This window comes from Ambystoma mexicanum, chromosome 6q (genome assembly GCF_040938575.1).
Source record: "Ambystoma mexicanum isolate Mex_15411 chromosome 6q, UKY_AmexF1_1, whole genome shotgun sequence".
In the NCBI taxonomy this organism is placed as follows: Eukaryota; Metazoa; Chordata; class Amphibia; order Caudata; family Ambystomatidae; genus Ambystoma; species Ambystoma mexicanum.
Window position 1 is genome coordinate 573,402,572 of NC_090937.1, and position 22,660 is coordinate 573,425,231.

At 45.9% G+C, this 22,660-nt stretch overlaps 1 protein-coding gene across 3 annotated transcripts in view; it reads left to right on the plus strand.

The window, feature by feature from the left end:
- SCLT1 (sodium channel and clathrin linker 1) overlaps nt 1-22,660 on the plus strand; it is a 1,687,870-nt gene that overhangs the window by 643,659 nt on the left and 1,021,551 nt on the right. For all 3 annotated transcript variants that reach the window (XM_069631056.1, XM_069631057.1, XM_069631058.1), the window contains exon 10: nt 633-703. In XM_069631056.1, coding sequence (XP_069487157.1) covers nt 633-703 — 71 coding nt within the window. The remainder of the gene's footprint in view (nt 1-632; nt 704-22,660) is intronic.

Consider the following 22,660-nt stretch of genomic DNA (forward strand, 5'->3'; position numbering starts at 1 on the left):
GTTCAAGGCGCCCAATGCCACCATTACCAGATTAATTGTTCTGTGTTTCTAAGGCAGGGGTCTGCAACTTGCGCACTCCAGATGTTTGACTACCACTCCCATGATTACTCACCATTGTCTGTGCTGGGCAGGGCTGATGTGAGGTGTAGTCCAAAACATCTGGAGAGCCAAAGGTTGCAGACACCCGTTCCTGTGTGGTCTTCCTCTCCATAGCCTGTATTCCCACTTCACCAGATCTAAAATAACATTTGCAGCTTTCCAAAGGCTAGTTCTCATTTCTAAGATTCAATGGGTAGCCACCTGAGGCACCCTATGTGTTATGTAAGCACTACTCTATTGAAAGCACCTGACTTACACTACACCATTGTTTTGTTGTGTAATCCTTTCCTGAGAAATTGGTAAGGACGGGGGGGGGGCACATGGACTAAGGAGTAACAATTACCTTCATGGTGATTCAAGTTGCGAAGGTGGAATGGCCACTGACGGAGGCCTTGAATTACCCTGAAGATAATTGTTTTTTGTATTTTCCTTTTTGAAAATATGCTTAAGAGGCTACAAAAATAAAATCACACTAATGTGTAGGAATGATGTTCTAATGTTGAGTGATCTTATTTTAAATACTTTTTTCATAGACAAATCAACAATTTCTGCATACAGTGACGGATCAAAATATGGAATTAGAGAAACTTCGCAAACAACTGAGGTAGTGTAAATAATTTCTAAATGTCAATGCTCAGATGCTAATATTTAGCATTCATTTTTATCAAAATCAATTTGAATAGTTAAAGGTTATTAGCAAAGTTCAATTTACAGTAGCAGTACTGCAGGGGTTTTCCTTGGTTCTACCAAATAATTTCTGTGATAACATTCATAGAATGTTCTAAAATTGTGCATAATGCAAACATTTAGTGTATTATTTTACACTCATTCTGGGTCTAGTTGTAATCCGAGCTGAAATGTCTGCGTTGTCTGTGGATTAATTTGAGATTTGCTGTGTTTATGATGATTATTCAGCAAAATCAAGTTCAAAACCAAGATGTTTTTCTTTGTATGTAGGGCATAAAGTATACTTCCTCTGGAGGCAATGAAGCATTGTACAAAACAAGATGGGAATAACAAACTCAGGATTACCTGGAAACTGGGTTCGGTGATGGTAGAAAAGTACCATGTGTAAAATTATTTACTTTTACTCAGGATCTCTGTTTCTGTGACCCTATGTGGAAATGGAGGTTGATAACCTCGGGAGACCACCTAGATTTACCTCTTGGATGTTGAGCTTGATGTATCTAGTGTGTAGCAGATGTAATCACTTGAACTATGGGGAGTTGGGGCTTCTTCAGTCATAGTGAAGTTTCATAATGATTTTTAACATGTATTTCTTATTGTGAGCTAAAAAAGAATATTGACTCAATTCAAGTGGGAAACTATTAGCCAAGCTACCTATAATGGCATTAAAAGTGTGAAGTGGTGATTTAGGGAAACGTTGGGCATTAACAAGTGCGTTGGAGTGAATTTAATGGCAGATTGGAGAGGAAAAGTTCTAGCTCAGTTTATGTTCAGTCAATCAAATGTTCTTTTGAATGGGTGGTGCATGGTTGATAGCCACACAAACATCTTGCTCAATTTATTTTAACGAGGCGTTAAGGTCAACTTCTATCTTGCAATTAGTCGAGTAGTGATACCCTTCTATTCAATAATTTTGAACTTCAATCATTCCTTCCTCTTTCTTTGTGTCCATCAGTCTTTCTCTACCTGTCTTTCTTCCTATCTTTCTTTCTATCTTCGCTCCTTCCCTCCGTTTGGGCCTACATCCCTCATTCTTGTCCTTCCCTCCTTTTCTGCCTTCTTCCCTTCTTTTGTTCTGCCTTCTTCCCTTCTTTTGTTCCATTTGCCATTAGTCCAGAGGTCACAGCTGCAGTGGCTGAAGATGGTGCCTGGATTGGGTCCGGCTACGTTGCTGCTCAGATCTCAGGTTCTGGGACAGCTCTGACAGACTTGCAGCTTGACAGGCCAGGCAACGACAGTTGGTCCCTCTAACAGGGCAGCAGTGAAAAATCCGTACCACGGGTCAGCAGGCGAGATTTGTGGCATTAGTAAAGATCAGGCTCCCGGGTGGACCCTCTTCATTCAGGAGAGTAGCAAAAGCAATAGAGGCGATCTTCGTTCTCAAGCCGGCAACCTGCAAATGATATGATATATGGCATTTTATAACGCGTCTATACACAAGTGTTTCAAGGCAGCTACATAGCTGGCTCCAGGCTTCAGCTCTCAACAATGACACGTTCAACAGAGGCCTTGTCTTCGAATGAATAGCCCACATTATGGTCCAAGGACACTTCTGACAGGCTTTAGCTCCCCTATGGAAGATTGCTTTGGCAATACTGGCATGGGGCCAGCTCCTGCCCCTCATTGTCATTATCATTATCATTATCATTGACAAGGATATGCACTATTCAAACAGGGAACGGCTGTCCTTTCATGTCCAATGTCCATTTAAAGACAGTCACAAACTTCACGTGCACAACAACAGACACTTCCTGGTGGGCATATGGATTGGCACCAGATAGTCCCAAACCCAGCCCTCTCAAGAAGTTCACTCACACAAAGGTATTAACCCAGGAAACAAGCCAGATACCAGGAAGTGTGTTTCCTTATGTGTTTCTTCGTGACCTGAGAGGAGGCAGGAAGACTACCAAAAAGCAATTTCATTCCCTTAGTGCAATTAAGTTAGTGCATTTCTACGACCGCATGCATCAGTCTTTGCTTTCCTTTGTGGGCTTGGTGGTGCACAGGGACCCATGTTTTGGCTGTACCTTCCTGATGCCTTTCCAGAAATGTTCAAAAACACATCTCTGGATCAGGTATGTATCCACACACAACAGTTCAGAGTGCCCTCTATGGTTAGCAGCTTTGACTGACCACATGACAGCCCATACTTCCTCAGGTGTGCACATGCATGGATTCATAAATCAATGTAAGATTATCTGGGTCAAGTGGGGGCAGAGGGTGGATGCGTAGTCGGTCACCTAAGGGCTGTTGCCTCCCTTCCCATTTGTTTTTTTCTGATGAACAACATCTGCAGGTTCAATAGTCAGTTCCATTTATATGTGGGTGATACTCACCACTTCCTTAAGATCAACAAGACTTGTGGCCACCTTCAAATATGTCTGGAACAAATTAAAATTAGTTTTTCCATTAGTCCTTCCAAAACTGAGATTTTGCTCTTGGGAACAAAACACTTTTTAAGGATTCACAGATATCCTACATCCCCCGGTGGTTTGGTCTTCCAACAACATTTTTCAAATAAGCTTAAATACCTAGGCATCATCTGGGACCCTGAAGTGATGCTAGTTAAACAAGTTAACACAATTGTTACATTTTCATTCTTTTGTATCCTAATGTTGAGGCATGTCTTGCCATATGTTCTGCAAACTAATCTTGCTGCAGTGGTCGGTGCACTGATCAATTGATGGCTGGTCTATGCTAATGCTCTCTATGCCGACTACCAAAATAGCTGATACACTGCCTTCAAACAACTCAAAATGTGGCTGTGCAGCTCATCTTCAAGCTCCATTGTTCTCTTCTTTGTCTCCAGCCGGACACTCCTTGGCACCGGCTGCCAATATGCCGTTGTTTTACATTTAATTACAATACTTAGTTTGGGTTTGAAGTGTTTACATGGTTTCCACCTCATTGACTTTCTCTGAAAATTCTAATTCACCAGTCTTCTCAATCTCTCCGATATTCACACGCTTGTCTGCTGGATATAACGTCTTCCCACTGTACCAGCAGAGGAGACGGATCATATTCTGTGCTGGGTCCTTGTCTATGCAATAATCTCCCTTTACGTATTTGGTCTCTGCTCTCTCTATCCTGCCCTTAGTATAGCTCTGAAGACTCACCTTGTTTCCTAAAATGGTTACTTTAGCATGGTGTCACTGTTAACCTGTGATTCAACTGTTATTTCATCTGTGCCGTTACTTCCAAGTAATGTGCATTACAAATACCTACATTACCATGAGGGGCCATATTGATTTCCCAGCCCTGTTTCATTTCTTCATATGCTGTATATACAGTTGTTTCAAATAATCAGTTTATTGTTTTGCTATTACTTACAAGTAAGATGCATAGACCAAATTGCCTGTTTAGTCCACATTACCAAACCTGTGTAAACAATCTACTTGTGGTTGGCATCACCCTGGGGAGCTATTTAAGTGAAGAACAAACCTTCTTCACTTAAACATATTTCAGTGGACAACCAACTTTTTAGAGAGAGGCCATTCTTACCAATTTATTTCATAACTATTTTATTAAATATTACTAATACATTTTTAATTCATATCTACATTATATAATTCATCAATATTTTTTTTGCTAGTAATATAAATACTAAAATGCAATACCCTGTCAACCTTTCATCAACCAATCAACCCATATCACGCATTCCTACTGCATGCATTCATACAAAATAACATTGCAGTGACAATACAGGGGTCTATATATCCACCTCAAGTGCAAAAGTACAATATAGAGAAAGAACATTGCACCATTCCTTTTTGAATGGCCTGCATCACATATAATTTAGATACAGCTTAGGCTTTTCAATTTGAAAATGTTGTCAAACATTGAAAACAATGAATTCAGTACAGTATTTCTGTGTTGTCGACTCGAGTTCCGGCTTTATGGTCTGCGTGAATTGCATAGACCAGCCATCATCAGGACCAAACGAATCCGATCAGCATGGGGTGCATCTAAATCTTAAGGAAAAAAGAAATGAAAACAATGTTTGTTGTGAACTATTCTACATTCTTGTGCCAGTTGCATTTTTTAGAAAACATTTAATTTGTTTGTAAATCTAGTATGGGAATTAACCTTTTCAACACAGAAGGCATAAATCTCACGCATTAAGATCTCTAATGTCAACCTATAGCTCCTTAGAAAAATCTAAGCCATCCTCTTTGCAGCCAACTCAAAACTAATGATGTCAGCAGAGGAATTTCACCTAAACGGCTCTGTCCCAACAACCCACAGCTATTAGGGGAACACGAACACACACAGGCGTTGCACACCTATTGCAATCATGCGACGTGGCAGCTTAAGCCTGTCCGCAGTGTTTAATTGTTTCTTTGTTGATGTTTTTCAACAATTGACTTTACCTTTGTCAACTCCGAATTGCAACCGTTATAAAGGTTGCCTGGAAAGGCTTGAAACGACTCCAGCCTGGATGCCATAAAGCTCCTTATCACACCAACGTTCATACCATAGAAGGAAAAACGAATCTGAAAGTCATCACGAAATACTACTTTCTTGAAGCTGAATTTCGCCATCAGTATTTTAAAGGCTATCTAGCAACTAAAGAAACCGGCCTCGATCACAGGTCATCTGGATCTTAAACCGATAACCCTGCCACAAGAAACACTACTGAAGTGTTTTACACAGTCAGTTCTTAATGGCTGTATACGAGCTGTAGCAAAAACAAAGAGGTGATGGCTGGAAGGATTAGAATTAATCTTAACCACTGGCAATGCTCTGGGCAACCCTCCAGACCACCGTTCTTCACCGGAGCAATGCCAGTGGTTAAGATTCATTCTAAACCTTCCAGCCATCACCTCTTTGTTTTTGCGTTGTCACCCCGAGTGGGACGGGTATGCCCAGACGTGGGTCCCGTGCCTGCTGGGCCTAGAGACCCAAGCTACTCCTCACTGATGAGCCCCAACAAGGGCGAAACATGTTTGGGGATGCTTATGGTCTCGTGCAGAAGGGATGTGACCTAGCAGTTCGGGCTGGACTGCCCCTTTTGGGGTGGGGCCAAGCCTGATTTGCATATGGTCTTTCCCCTTCTGTAATGGCTTGGCAGGCGAAGAACGGTGGTCTGGAGGGTTGCCCAGAGCAATGCCAGTGGTTAAGATTCATTCTAAACCTTCCAGCCATCACCTCTTTGTTTTTGTATACGAGCTGTAAACAGCCAGCCCGGATAACGGGTCATTCACCCTGCCCTTGCAAGGCACAGATATTCTATGCTCACTCATTATTTGTAAAGCATACTCACTCGTTCCTTGTTGCTCTCCGTGGAACACAGCCAACTGGTCCAGCCCCGTCACCTCCATTCGGCATCTCGTTTGCCTTCAAGTTCCAGAGATGAAAGTCTTTTGTTGATGGAACCTATTTAAGGAAAGCTAGCCCGTACATATTATTTTACAGTGTGCACTGTAAGGGCGCAATATTGGAAGTATTTGACATAGTTCTAGAGCCCGTCCCATAATCATACTGAAAATCGAAATTAGAACGTGATCTTCACCATGCGCACTGGTTACCGGTGTGGTCTACATGGGGGTCATCTGGAAGGCGCTTTACAGGAATGATTCCAGATTAGTTCCATCATTCTATGTACCCAATTACTAAGAGAAACACTTGAAGGGGCAGTTTCCCAACAGTTAAGTGTACATTACTGATGTGCATTGCATATCTCAGATACCGCTCCATTTCTAAACTCACCTGTTTAGGCTAGGAGAACCGGCCAGAGTTAGAGTTTGGGCAATGTAACCCTCCAGATTTTCTCTGGTCCCAGTCTTTTCCCCTATAGTTCGTAATTCTAGGGCTCCCGAAGCTCTCTTGCCCTTGGAAATGCTTACTTCAGCATGGTTTTTCACGGGCACCTGTGTCCAGTATTCAGGTTCCTGGGGCTCCCTTAACCCATTTAGTTTATCTAGCTTTTGTATGTAAATGTCACTTAGTTCTCTAGGCTCTCCAAAGCCCTCTTCTACCTGTGTTAAGCGTTTGGGTTTCTCAGGCTGCCGTAACCCTTCAGGCTTCTCGAACACTCAGGGCACACAGTCGCTCACCCCTCTCCCAGTGTTACCGTCTCTGGAGCATCACCCCTTTTCCTGCCCGGCTCGGCAGTCTGCATATTTCTGATGCGGAAGTCGGTGATCCAATCTCTGTCTCGATCTGGTCTCGGCGTCTATTAACGTGACCCACAGCCACCACAGCTCCTACGTGGTTAGTGATCCGCTCACCTTCCACGGTACCGCTGGCTTCACGGTCTAGCGTAGCCCAGCCCCTCCAGATCCTCTTCCCGTCAGAGGCTTGTTTCTGCTTAGGATTCTTTCTCCTCCATCCATTGAAGGTTCCTTGTCTTTTTATGATCCTTACCAATAACTAAAGGGATGCGTTGTTCCTCTTTGACTGTGGGGTTCAGGGGGGATCCAGCATTACCTGAAGCCAAAGAGATTGAAGTAAAGTCACAACTATTTGAATCCAAAACAGAAGTACCATCATTCCTTTTTGATTCCAATGTATGTCAACAATATATTCTTGATAGGGAGTTCCTCATAGGAATTGGTATCCTTGTCCCCTAGAGGGGAATCACTCCCAGTGAGGTCCACCTTTCCCAGACCCCTAGGGAGGGTCTTGCTTAGCCTGCTCACCTCCCTAGCCTTTAAGGGGTGGCTCCCCCATGGGGAGAAGGGATGATTAGTACAGATTCATCACAGCAGGCAGGGTGCTGCTCCATAGTACCATGGAGTAATGACTTGAACCCAGGAAATGGGCACAGCAGTGGTTCACAGTGAGGTCTGAGTGGCATGTACATTGCACATTCAGAGCATATGTTTCCTATTTCGAAACGCATGCTCTGATACCTGGAGTGCCACCAATGCCACATGCGTGCTGGTGCACTTCTCCCAGAACTTTTGAAAATGTTGGTTCTGACATGCCATGCCACATGCCGAAAGTGTGTAGATATGTGTCTGTCCTACAGAAGTGCAGGACGGATAACGGCTTCAAGAGCGGTGGTATGGCTGTTTGTATATTTATGGTACTCTCAATGTCAGGCTGGATAAGGGTGAGGAGGTCTGCAATCGTTTGGCTGTTGAGGTGATAGTGTTGTCAACTGTGCATCTGTCATCGTCCAGGGCGATGATCTGACTCTGGAAATAGGTGCCTGGCTTCCCACGCGCCTCCTCCACCTTGGGCCTGGTGGATTCCTTTGTTGCTGCTGTTGTGTGCGATCCTCTGTAGGGCAATATATAGGAGTCCCTGGATCTCATAGTTGGCAACTGCCATGGGCTGAAAGGTGATTGGAAGTGTTTGAGGAAGGTGTGTCCCTTACGTACCCTGTTGGAGCCCATTGGGTGCATCTGTGGCTCCGTTTTCTTCACCTAGAAGTGTTAACCGCCAACTGCTTGGGCTGTGGGCCGTTAAAGTGCACTGTCGATCTCCTGATGTAAAATGAAAAACTAAAAAAAGATGGCCGCCACCATTTGATAAAGGGACAAAGTCCATTTTCCATGTCTATGGCGGCAGCCAAATGGTAGGAGCAACGGGCGGTGATTGTGTAATCTTGCCTTCTGTTCCAGCCTCCTGATTGGCTGAGCACCCTTCCCTGGGTGCGAATGGTGCAGATCCTTACCATTGGGGAGCTTGGGCTTGCTCCAAGCCTCAATTTTGGATAAAAGGATGGCTACCGGGACTGTTCCAGCATATCATCGTTGGAACCAAGGTTTCTATGAAGAAGAACAGATTGCTGATGACCCAATGACGACTCCTGCAGCTGACCAACATTGACACCACTATTGTCCCGGTGAAACCCTGCTCCTCTATCCTGATCTCAAGAAGGCCTTTGTTGGTGCTTCGAACCCTTGGCTGGTAGGAACAACCAGTCTCAACGCCTGCTCGATAATTCTTGCCTGCTCAGCCTTCGGAAGTGTCTCTGGACCAACCAGTGGCCTGACAGCTGTCTCCTGGGTTATCTCCCTGCATCTGTCGCCATTCTGAGCGGAGCCTTGGAACTTTGCAGATCTTCAGCTAGTGCCACAAGTCATCCGCTCCTGCATACTCATTCGTCCTGTCCCCTTTCCTCCATCCTTGTGGGAGTCCCCCAACATGGGGATGGTACTGGAATCTTTGGCAGCAAAAAATTGACCTTCTCCCTTAAATGTAGTACAGGGCGTGGGGGTGTGACCAGGGGAACGCCTCCGGCACCTCAACTCAGTCCCTTTTTCCGCACAGACCGCGTCGGACCTGGCAGCTAGGCAAAGAGACTTTGTAACTTTCCGCTTGTTCCCCATTGTTTTGTTTTTCAATCTTCCCCTCCCTTTGGTGCCTCGCCGCACCCGGCGCATGTCACTGCAGGAGGATTCACGAACTGTGCGTCCTACAACTGCTCGTTCCTGGCCTCAGGTCCCCATGCACTCTGTCTTGAGTGGCTGGGACACATGCACTACTTCGCTCTCGGCCACCGGGCATTGAAGAATCGGTTGTCACGTTGAAGGGCTATCTTCTGCACTTCTCCTCCGTGTCACCTTAAGGACTTTGTCTCCAGGACCTCTCGTCAAGACATGGTAGGTCCTTTGTTCAGTATGGCCCTGCAGCGAGGAGACTCCCTCCCAGGGGTTTTCTCGGACAAGGGTCCCTTGGATTCAATTTCTAGCAAGCCAGAGGCCGTTGAGGCTACCGGCTCCCAAGCCGAGGGTCCCTTGGGCTCTTTCGGGCGTTCCTGGGCAGACCTGAGGCGGTCAAAGCTAACGGCTTCCAGCCTGAGGGGCTCTACCGGGCGGTAGTCTTCTTTGGCCCCAAAGGGCAAGGGATCGTCGTGTTCTTCCTCCAAGAGTCAGTCCTCAGCACGATCCAGCACGACTACCAGTGTAGGGGCTGAGGGTGCACAGCCTACCAGAGTTTCCTCCAAGGTCGTGAGTCAGGGCATTTTCGACTATTGGCCTGAAAGCCGAATGCTCTGCGCTGTCACGCTCACCTGTGTCTCTCTGCAGGAGCAAGTGAGTCCTTCTGTTCTGCCCTGATGTTTCCTCTGCCCCAGGTTAGTTGGAAGGGTGTTCTGCCAAAAAAAAAATTAGAGAATTTCTTGGACACTATTTACCCCCCTTCCCTCCTATTCTTCACCCCTCCCCAGGAATAGTGTCTCACCTTCTAAATTAGTTTGGTGCGCTCTCCATCCTGCTAGTACAGGGGGTGCATATCTTCAGTCTTTCAAGGAACCACCTTTCTCCCACTTTGTGTTGGGCGCTGCCTTGTACTCGAATGGAGAGGGCGGCTGATGGAAGTAATGCTGACCACACTGTTTGAGTCCCAAGTGATAAAAGTCTTACAGGTAAGTGCAGCGGTGAAAAGTCCCCCAGTTACTTCACTGGTTCTGGAGCTGTTCAGGTAAGTTGTGAACACAGGTAAAAGTTTGCAGGTAGAAATGTGCTGGGAGCGAAAGCCGTTAATTTCACAACTAATTTCCTTTCTGTTTGTGTTCCCTTACAGGAGTCCCAGGAGTCGCGTGACGGTGGAATCTGGCTCCCGCTAGACCACATAGGATCGGAGGTGAGTAATTAGTCCTATGTAGCGCGGGAGACTGGGAGACGGGAAGTCGGGAGCACAAACTTACTATTCTTGTTCTTCTCTCCTCTAGGTGTTGCAGTGCTGGATTGCAGAAGCGAGGAGCCGCGGAGAGAAACAGGTAGGTTCGCCGATACAGGATTCAAGCAGAGATGAGAGTGTGTACTCGGCAACAGAGAGCACGCGAAGCATGGGCTGGTCTCTGGGCGTGGCTTAAATAGGCAGCCATGCCCAGAAACAAGAGCGCGCTGTGAGCTTCGAGTTGGCACACAGGAAGTCACTAACAGGAAACGGGAAGTGCTTATTGTGATCCATAAAATTAATGGATGGTCCTATGTTCTAATGTGTTTTTTATGTGCCAGGCCCTTACCCAAATGGCTCCTACCTGACTTACCTTCCATACATCCCTTCGTGTTATGGATGAGAGGGGCTTAAATGTGGGCACAGGTCTTGTATACATGACAAACACCTACCAGAGTGATCTCTGAGGTCGACGCTTCTGTTTCAGGTTCAAGACCCAAGGTGTGTCCTCTCATGTCTGAGCTGGCACCTGGCACAGGTCCTTCGCGCCCTTCCGTCTAGGACTTGGCGCAAGGCCACAAGATAGACATGTGGCGGAGCCTGCTAGGCCGGCAGACATTTTGGATTCAAGTTGTGCTCTCTCCCATCTAATGTGCCTTGCAAGAAGGTCCCAGTCCCCTTCCTTCTGGAAGCAGTGGCAGACTGTATGGTACAGGCGGGTGGTCTCTGCAAGGATCCATCTACCCTTCACAGCCTTACGGCTACACACCTCGCGTGCCTCAGCGTTTCGATCAAGAATGGAGGCCTAGCACTTCGGAGGGCTGGCCCGCTCGGCGGCTTGCGAGGACTGCTTCTTTGAGCACTTCCTCCTAATGCATTCCCCGCAGATGACAGGGCTCCTCAATGACATTGTCAAGGAGGTGATTCCGCAGGTTGTGCCAACCCGGCCTCCTCTCAGCCATCTGCGTTTTCTGCCGGTGCCATTGCCTGTCCTTCCTCTGGCCCAGGCCTTGCTGGTTGTCCACATCCCTCCACCTCCTCCTCTTTCAACAATACCTCCCCCTCAGCAACTGTGGAATCTTTCTTCGGGTCTGGATCAAGGGGGGACCCCGCTGGTACCTGTGTCCCAGGGCCCGTACTCCCTCAGTCTGCAAAAGTGGGGTGAGGGGATGATGACGACAATGACGGCCGGAATGGCGAACCCTCTGCATCTTTCCAGGCCTTTCATGACCGCCTTCAGGGCCTTGCAGAGTTCCTGGGGGTTCCCCTCCCTGAGGAAGCCCCCCAGGAGTGGGGTGTGCTACCAGAGGTTTTGGGCAAATGCACCACGTTCCGTTTGGGCATCCTACTCCAGAATGATGTCCTGCAGGTGGCGAGAAAGGGAGAAGCAATGGGCAACGCCCAGATGAACAAGTTGGATGGCAGGTTTAGGTTGACTGATGGGGAAACCAATCCTCCTGGCCTCCCACCCTCAGCCTCTCATCGGTGGCTGCAGCCTCAATCTATTCTAAACCATAGTCTTCATCGTATTCCTCCTCGGGAGCTGCCTCCAGTTGTCTTTCTAAGGAGGACATGGTCCTTCAGTCTTTGGGCAAACTATGCTATGCCATATAAGGGCTGCATTTGCGGCAGGCCAACGCTAACACCCTTTTGTCGTGAGCCTGGGGGGTTTCTACCTGACCTCCCCCTGAAAAGCAGCCCTCCTTCAAGGCCGGTCTGGCGGATGCCCTGGCCGTTGAGCAGAACCTCACGGAGTCCTCAGTCTCCCTCATGGACACAGCCAGCAGAGGGCTGTGCTTGTGGGCTGAGATGAGAAGGACGGTGTGGATGCATGCCACAAAACATTCTTCTCAAGTGCCGGAGCGGATCTTAGATCTTCCCTTCACGGCGTGGAACTCTTTCATTTGTCCACCACTGACGAGTTGACAAAGAAGAAAACCTGTACACAAATTGCCAAGTCCTTGGCCATCCTGACTAAGCCAGGGCAGAAGTCCTTTCCTCAGGCTCGGGGCAGGGCTGTCTTCAAACACTGCACGTTAACCAGCTTCAAGGGGTTTCGTGACCACGATACACAGAGGCCTGACAGGTCACCCAGCGACAACCGAAGGAAGCAGCAGAGGACTTTGCGCAGATTTGTGTGCTCCCCCCTCCTCTGCCCCTGTCTCTGACGCCAAAAAGCAGTGATGTCATGGTCAGGGAACACAGCTCCTCAGTAGGGGGCCAGCTGGCTCTCTTCCAGGACAGCTGGAAGCATTATTCAAAGGTCCTTGGATGGATCCATTCTATTGTGTCCACAGGCTTCAGTCTTCCTCTTCCATCCTCTCCTCCTCTTCGTTAGATTGGGCCCCTGGCTCTTTTACGGGAGGTCCTTTCGCTCTTGGAGATGAAGGCGGTGGAACCTGTTCCTCAGTCAGACAGGGGCTCCGGTTTCTACTCCAGGATTTTTGCGGTACCTAAGAACAACCGGGCTGGCCTGAGGGTAGTCCTGCACCTGTCATTTCTCAATCTGTAACGCTCACCTGATTCCCGTAGAGGCGCCGGTCTTGACTGGGCGTATACCGTATCTTCAAAGGTGATGTGTAACCAGTGGTCGAAGTGGAAGAAAAATAGTAGTGGAGCTATGGATTTTGTAGAAAAATTGGTGTTGTTTCCAGCGACGGCTGGTGGATTTTATAAATGGGCGGGACTGGGAATAAAAATTTACCATAAATACGTGGTAGCAACCAAGCGTAGCAAGTGAGCCTTAAATAAATGAGAAGGGTTCTGAGGGTTTTGCCCATGAGAATTATTTTTAAATAATGGGTTAAACAGTGCTTTTTTTGCAGCACATTTTCAGAGAAAATTGGGTAAAAAAATAGAAAGTTTACAAACAGATTTCTAGGGTAAGTCGTGAAAAATCAATTTGATGCAGATTCACCAACAGTGCCCAGGAGCATTTCCGAACACATTTTCATGATGCCTTTTCCCACTACAATGTAATTTTCTGCCATTGTAAAAAAAGTAATTTAATGCTGACTGCACCCATACATGTCCATGAAGGTTAAACCAATATATGCTAGTATTTACACATAAGAATGTACTAGTGTTTGCTTTGACCATATTAACAGTAAAGATACTATAGTGAAACATGTCCATACTGGCAATTGAAACAGGTCCTGACTGGCTGCACCGTGTTGGCTGGCGAGGCCACATAGAAAACTCTCCATGTTGGCTTTGCCCTTAACGTCAGTTTAAGATGGCATGCCACAGTAATAAAACATGTCCGTGCTGGAAGAACAAATTACAAATGCCCACACCACCCATATTATGGATACACTTCATGATGGCTTTGACCTCTCAACACAGATCAAAATGCCATGCCATAGTAAGAAAACCTTTCCAGGTTGGCCACGTAAGAACACTTATATTGGCTTTGCGCTTAACCCCAGTATAAAATGCAATTTATAATAAGAAATAATGTTTTAATTTGATGCATAAATGCTACTGCAATGTAAGAATGTTCATTTTATTTGCTTTCCCCGCTATGCCACCTGATAAAACATTTCAGTGCACCAACACTCCCTCTTTTGAGCTGTTTCCATAGATGTAGCTGGAGCATTTTTCTTCTTTAGCCACTTTAGCATCCTATGTAAATAGTTTTGTAAAGAAAGATACTTTTATAAATGCTCGTTATAAGCTAGTAGCTAGACATACACGTCACTTGCTATTATTAATTAAAGCCAATTCTCTAAATTCAAACAGTCTTTCTTACTCGCCCAGAGTGAATATTCACTCGCCCATTGCGAACAGTGTCTCCATGTTTTGTGGCCTATTACATCAATGTGTTTTTCCGATAAATGAATCATTCAGTTGTGTGCAATGCATTAATCTTGCATGGCAGGATAGAGATTGAAGTTGCATTTCACAATGTTTTTATTGTCTCTTAATCAATCCACTTTATGCTTGTGTTAGGGGTTTCCCCTACCTCGGATACACCTGTACAATATAGGTCTGAGTCGAACTATTCAGGAAAGAGATAGCCCTACCTCATGGGGATATATATCAGATTTAGATATTGAAAACCCTATTCTTTGGTAAGGGTGAGAAATGCAGACCAATTTGCATGGCAAAGAGATTTATGCTTAAATCTGATTCCCCAGATTTATTTCTCTCTTTACCTTAGCAGTGATTTGAGTAGACTGGTTACAAGAGTGGGAGACTTCAAAGACTCTGGCTAAGATTGGGGATGGCTGCAGCCATCTATGGCCCTGCTAATGAAAAAATCCTGCCTTTCTGTAGCTCTGTGTCAAATTTTGCCTCATTAAGTGGCCATATGTGTTCTCTTTTGGAAAAAATGGAGTGTAGAATCTCAGCCCACAGGCCACAACCCACAAAATCATGGCAGGTTAAGGGGTACACATGATCTGAGAGGCAAGTGGATACACCACCACAACAGCTACACCATGGATAATCTGCAGCTGCTTTCTACACATTCAGGAGCCACGTGGGACGGACTAGTAGCTATGTAAACAGACTGAATGGTGTCTTCCTTCAAGTGCTTTACCACTAATAACATATGGAAGATATACAACCATGTTCTCTTACCTTGAGCAGTCTGGAAACAACACTTCCTAAATGCCTCTGGGTTGGCTGGGCAGGATTTCAGTCACCTGGTTGTTCTCTTGTGGACAGATGAATCCCTAGGGAATGAAGAACAGGCATTCACATGTTAGAGAATGTTTGCAAAGCTTGAATCAGGTAGTCTACTAAGAGAAGGATGCGTCCAGGAAAGAGTGAAGCTTGAGGTTGAAGGATGTGGAATACTGATAAGGGCATACTCATTCTAAGAGGCTAGGAAGTCGAGTATTTAAGAAACCAGGGCACTACGAGGAGCATGCACACACGAGTGGGATCCCATGTATGGTATTCCTCATGTGCTTGGTACTCAGACCATTTCCTAGACATTACTTTACACAGATACTCTTTATCATTTGCTGGTCTTATCATGAACATCCCTTGCTTAAAAATGTGTTAAGAGCTAGGTGGGGTATGGGATACAGGGGTGAATATTTCAAGTTCCAAACTACTAGCCAGCCATAAAAAAATCACTTACCACCTCAATTGCACATATACAGCACACCATTTTCCAAATGTATCTATATAATAACACTTCTGTATATCCAGTGGGAAGAAAAAACACAGCGAGCACTGCAAAGTACACATTTCAAGCCCCAGAATGAAAATAGAGAAATGTATATATTGCAGTGTTACAAAACTGATGACTGGCAACACTGGGACTGTTGCTGGAGGGGCCCACTTGACATGAAAAGTTTGAAATGCCCTGACACTGTCCCTGTCACAGCTCAATGCATTTTATTTAGGAACTCCACTGTGCTTCCAGAAATATTTCCCTACATCGAACTTTGTTTTTCTGCTTTTGTGGGGTTGGGTAGGAAGCTGATGAAATACCCACACATCACTGCTTCCAAAGCTCATCAACTTGAAAATAAATACGTTTTAGGTAACAAAAAGAATACTGCTTTTGTATTCTGTTCAAACCTAGGATGTTTCCAGATCCTGTAGTAATGGATGACATTAATATTACTGCATTCAATAGTATTCATTTGTGTTAACTTTAGAAGGATAAAAGTCTGTGCTGGTCCTATTGGGAGGCTATCCTTTGATTACATAACATTCTTTGCAGTCGCCACATAACCCTCCTTTGACCTATTTATTAAGATTGCTTGCTTCCCCCATCCATTACATTCTCTCCCAAAGAGTCAACCCCAGAAACTCTCCCTTCTCCCGGCAATCCACTCTGGAGCAATGCAAAGCATGTAGTGTGTTACAAAAAAGCAAAAAAAAAACTAATAAATAAATGAAATAAGCATCAGCTGAAATCCCATATCTACATTTTACACGTAAATTACTTTCAACTGTGCATGTCCCCAATAAAGTAACAAGAAGTTTGAGATAAATGAGGGTGCCCAATAGCTTCCAGTTGGGGGTATCTCTTACGTAATGGGCTGCCCTGCCGCAATGGGGACCATGCAGTGTATTCCGCATGCACGTTGATCAGACTCACATCAGCACATCACAACATGCATCCATTTTCAATTATGTGTTCTTTCATTATTTAGGCAAGTACTTCGTTTTGCAGGCTGCTGTCCTTTTAGAACAGGTTGTCTGAGAATGCTATAGGGGTGCACCTAGTCTAAAATTATAGGGCGGGGCGAACCCTTCAAATATTGGAAGAGGCGCTAAATTACTTGTGTAGGGGCATCTAACTTCATTACCAGTAATGAGACTATTCTAGTGCAGCTTCAATGTAACAAACAGTTAGCTCTCTCCTTTATGTCTGAAAACACCCACTTCTTGCAGATCCTGAAGATCCTAGAAAGTGTGAGAATGTCAGATGGTGGTGTGCAATGAAAGACTCAATATCATAGCATAGCAGGACATAGAGTGTGGGGCAGTACTCTGGACGAACCAAGCAACTTCAGTGGCTGGGAGCAACAGAGGAGAAAATGTAATGTTGGTTCAACCACAGTTAGTGCGCTATACTAGAATCTCTGGTGTGCTGATTCGCTGTTGAGACTATGTCTACCTGTCAAATCAAGCCCTATTCTAAGGTTTTAAATGTAATCACTTATACACACTCACATTTTTGCAGTTGAAGCCAGGGTGAGATTACATTATATGCTCAGGATCACACACTTAAGCTAAACAGTGAACAGGGATTTTAACCCACTGTGCAATTTGGGCACAGCCATCTTCTTCCATGTTTTAATCGGAACAAATATTTAAGTTTTGGGTCTCAATCAAGACCTATTATAATAATGTCCTATAGAGTTTACTTGCAAAATACACAAATTGCATAGTAAAGCATCATGACAACATGTACATTCGTATAGCAGCATGTTGGGCCAAAATAATATCAGTGTACCTTTTATTTTCCACATCCTAAATGGAAAATAATAAGATGCAAGAGGCAAAATATCTATTTACCCACTTTATTTTCAGCGATTTAAGACACACTCACAATAAAATAAGTTGTGTCATGAACTCACTTAGGTTTGGAGATTCGTCACAAACCTCCAGCGTGACGTGTTGTTATGTATGGTTTTAAGAATATTCAACTAAGGACATCAAAGCAAACTTTAGTTTTTAGCATCAAACTATTAGACATTATGGGTGGCCTGGCTGGCCCCTGACCTCCTGCCGGCACCCTGCCAGGATGAGACTGAACATCCCAGGAAACTGCGTTGGTGCTCTGACTTGGGGGGCCTTGGATCAGTGTCCTCGGGGGCAACACGAGCGAACTATCTCAGCAACCCCCCCCCCCTAAAATTAATTCTCATTCTACCACCTGCATGGGACCGGATTAAGGTAAGAATCACTTTCCATTTACAGAGGACTTTGAACATGTTTAATAAACATTTACTTAGAGCTGTACTGCATTTCCCATTATATTGTAAAAAAGGTTGTGCGGGTTTGCTTGTGTTACCCAGTGCAATGCAGTTTAATTATTCGCCTGTGTGTTCTATTTTTGAAGCATTTTTATAATGCCATGGTTCCTGGATAGCTTCTAGGCGCCTGGCTATGCTCGCATAGGTAAGAAAAGCAATGGATGCCCTCAGTCTGCGAATGCTCTGGGTTTTTGTGGTCTCCAGCCTTACCCTTCCACTCTCAAATTGTATTCATTTTCCCCCACGGTCGGACTGGACCATAAAATTGTCTTGGGCACTAATGAAAAAGTGGCCCAAAGTTGCAAATGGCAATTCATTCTTTTGACACTGTTTACCCAAGGGGGAGGTATTTTTATAAAACGGGACAAAAATTGTGCATTTTAATGAATATTTATTCAGCAACACTGGTCAAAACTACTATCCGCATAGTTAAGTAACTCATAAAATTGGCCCATATTGGCCCAAAAAGTGTCTCACTCCTGCAGAAGTGGAAACACGCAGCTTCTGGGCGCTATCCTCTGAACTCATACTACTGCAGTGCAGTGCAGTACAATATGCTTGGGTCGGGAGAGAGGGACAACACTGAACCGTCCTTCTCTCGCGACCCAGCACCTGGCCCTGTGTGACCTCACGCCCGCACCAAAACCAAATAAAAAATGCTCAGGTGACCATGCTCTTGTGAGCTTCATTAGTGCGGCACCGACAGCTAGAGCGGAAGTGAAACTTCATTAACAGCCGTGTTTCTAACTGTGAGACAGTTTGCGCTGAATGTGATCGCGTCTAGGGATTCCTAAAGGGCAGTCCGTGGGCACCGAGGTTTATTGGGAAGGCATCTGCTGTAGCGCTTCACAGCACAGGGTGGGCGGAACCAGGACAGAGGCGCTGTATCTTCTGGTGACGTTGGTCCTATCCATGCCTTGATTGTGTTGGAGGTCACACCTATACTCGCATGACACGTTATTGGCGGGAATAACACCATTCAATTACAATAAGTGAAAGAGAAATTAATGCTACAGGACACTCTAGGGATCATTATGAGTTTGGTGGTCACATTGGTGGTGCTAATACCACAAAGCTGAAATACCATTACCACCTGTGGTAACAGTGGTGCCTCTGTTTTATTATGAGATTACCGTTATTCTCCATTCCGTACTCCTAAAGGACATTAAGGGGAATAGAGATATTACCAGTGGTAGTAAACTCACCATCATCCTGTGTCTGTAGGTGATACTATCATGTACATGCATGCGTTTTTCCTCATAATCAGGTGTACTTAAAAATCAGATGAAGGTGCCCGCCGCACCACCTTTATTTTCAGTTACCGCCGAGCTCGCAATGCATGAATGTGTGCCCCATGTGTGTCGATGAGAGCTAAGACTCTAATTGCAAAGGTCGAATGAGGTCATGCGAAAGTGGAAGTTCATGATTGAAACTACTAGGGGAGGACAAAGAGACCCCATGCAAGCTACCCACTCGCAGACTATACCTACACTAAGGAGAGACAGCCTCACACCAAGGCAAGCACACCACACTCCACACTTACACTCATGCCCACACACCAGTTAGGGCCCAATATACTGTAACCTCTTAAGCACATGAACTAATCCTTCCCAATGAGACAATCCGAACCAACCACAAAAACAAGGTTTCCAGAATATGGTTACAACCATCTGACCCAGCCACATTCCCTCCTGGTACACCTTTCAATATCCCAGTGGCCTCCATCCCTGTGAACCCAAATCCCTCTGAGCAACACCCCTCTCCTGCCCACCAACCATCTGACCCAGCCACATTCCCTCCTGGTACACCTTTCAATATCCCAGTGGCCTCTATCCCAGTGCACAACACCCCTCTCCTGCCCACCAACCATCTGACCCTGCCACATTCCCTCCTGCTATACCTTTCAATATGGTCAGGAGAGAGGGACGGCACTGAACCGTCCCTCTCTCCCGACCCACTAGTCATCTGGCCTGGCTGGCCCCCGACCTCCCGCCCACACCATGCACATGCACTGCACTACTGCAGTGCAGTACAATATGCTCGGGACGGGAGAGAGGGACAGCATTGAACCGTCCTTCTCTCCCGACCCAGCACTTGGCCTGGCCCTGTTCTAACACAGATTCATCTAACGGGGAACCAATGAGCGGTTCTCCAGTGGCATTCTTTAGACTTCTCTGTCTCGGGAGGATAGTCTCAGGGGCAACGTGCTCGCCGTGGAAGCAAGACGTCATGGAGCACCACAGGTTTGATCCCCGGGTTCGCGCTTAGAAACCTCTGGGTATTAAGCGCGTTATAAATAACCTATCATATCAAATTAGCCTTACCTTTTTTATTTTTCCTCAGTTTAATTAGATTACTATACATGAACGCATAATTAGATTTAGGCTTACAAGGTGCGGCATTTGTTCGGTTTTTTTTGGTCTCAGCATTTTCTTTATGGTGTACCATTTTCAATCCAGATGTGCTGGTGCTGCGTTCACATCCTACTTTCCGCCCAATGTTCATACTTTTGTGTATTAGCAGTGCCTGTATATCAATTTTTTATTCTAACCGTGCACATTTTGCCAAGAGATCTGTCAGCAGGTTCTCAAAGGCATTCAACATCATACTAGATGTCATAGTGCTATCGCCAATACTTTCATTCTTACATATACTCGGGTCAGGCAAAGCCTTTGACAGTGGAAGCGCATTAGGTGCAGAATTGTGCATGCCTGCACCCCATGACAGACCACCAGAAATAAACCCATCTTTCAAGCCACTGAGAACGCTAGGAGCGTTCATTGACCCTTGTGGGAACATCACATCCACTGCTAATGGGGACTTTTTTTATATCAACTAGAGGAGTGGAGGACTCACAAAAGGATTGGGACATGTTCTGCCCAGGAAACTGTACTCCGTCGTCCTCCAACTCACATATGGGAAGATCTAATTTTAAGTTTACACACTGACTATTTATAATAGTCCTATGTACTTGGGATATAGCGCTTAGGCTATTCCCTTCCAACTTACATGGTGGATACACTGTGATCACCTCAGTTATGCAATTACTATTGCTGGATCTCTCATAAATAACGGAAGGTGCAAGGCCAGTAGACCCCACAGAAACAACTGACCTCGTAATTCAAGGAAGTGTTAGTTATCAGGGCATTTGTTACCTTTTGACTACACAACATTTGGTGCCCCTCGCCACAAATGACATCATCTAACAATTTTGAACTTACACAACCAAGATCAGAAGTGAGTTTGCCTTGATTTCCACATATTATACTGCACTGCAGTAGTGCAGTGCAGTCAGGGCTCAAGTCGAGGGTACACGCGGGGGGACGGAGTCCACCCACTTTTTTCAGTGGGTGGACTCAGTCCCCCCAGTTAAAATGAGAAACATTGAATGTGCTCTTTTAGTTTATGAATTAAAGCCAACCTCACGGATCGAGCCACAGTCGTCAGGTTTGCAGGCCTGACACTTGCCCACTGCACTATATAACCTGATGAAAAATAACAAACAACTAAAGGTGAAAATGCCCATTTTCGGTACTGCAATTTTCAGGGAAAACATTTGTTTTGGTTCTCGGAGTTTAAAACATGCACACCTTTTAATGTTTTTAAAAACACTATTCGAAGAAAATATCCTCTCTTGGTTTTGTGTGGGTGTTGATTTTATGAAGGGCAAATGCCATTTGTCTTGTGCAATTTGGGTGGTGGTTATGCAAAGGCAGTTTAATGAAATGTGCATATTTCACCTTGATATGCTCATTTCTGGCAACGTCACATCCCATTGCGTTTCTTGATGAGTCCCCCCACTTATATTTTTAGGACTTGACCCCTGACTGCAGTGCATGTGCATGGTGCGGGCGGGAGGTCGGGGGCCAGCCAGGCAGATGACTAGTGGGTCGGGAGAGACGGTTCAGTGCCGTCCCTCTCTCCCGACCTGAGCATTTTTTTTTTTGTTTTGGTGCGGGCTGCACCAAAACAAAATAAAAAATGCTCAGGTCGGAAGAGAGGGACGGCACTGAACCGTCCCTCCGAGTCCCGACCCACTAGTCATCTGTCTAGCTGGCCCCCGACCTCCCGCGACCCGCCCGCACCATGCACATGCACTGCACTGCAGTGCAGTGCATGCAGTAATATGCTCGGGTCGGGAGAGAGGGACAGCACTGAACCGTCCTTATCTCCCGACCCAGCACCTGGCCTGGCCCTGCTGTGACCTCCCGCCCACACCGAAATAAAATATGCTCAGGTCGGAGAGAGGGGCGGTTGGCACAGAACCAACCGTCCCTCTCTCCCGACCCACTATACACTCGCCTCCATCTGCCCCCCCCTTTACCTACCTGGCAGCGCAGTCTGCAGGAGGTAATGAAATTCTAGGCCTGCTGCCTGGCGAAGTCCATCTCCGACAGAGGCTGCTGGTCACTGGCCCACGCCTGCGCATAGTGAGGGGCACGTGCAGAAATGAAAGGCACTGCATCTCAATGCGCAGGCGTGGGCCAAGGCTCTGCCATCAGCCTACTGTTTGCAGCCTGCATCAGACAGTGCAGTGCTGCCACCGTTCCTATACTTTTACTTTAAAAAGGAACGCTCCGGAGCGGTTTCTTTTTAAAATAAAAGTATAGGAATGGTAATGAAGAAAAAAAAAAAGTAGAGGAGCACCGCTCCCATCCGCTCCCGCTCACTTCGATCACTGTGTGTAACACACGACTGGCTCTTTGGGCTGGACCTCTGTGCACTGTATGTCTGACTCGAAGGATAAGATGTCTTAGGTAAGTGAACGCCATGCTCTCCATCTGCCTCGAGGCGGGGTGCTGTAACCAGTTTCTTCACTGGATAAGGGGATCAGGCCTCTTGACTTCAGAGAA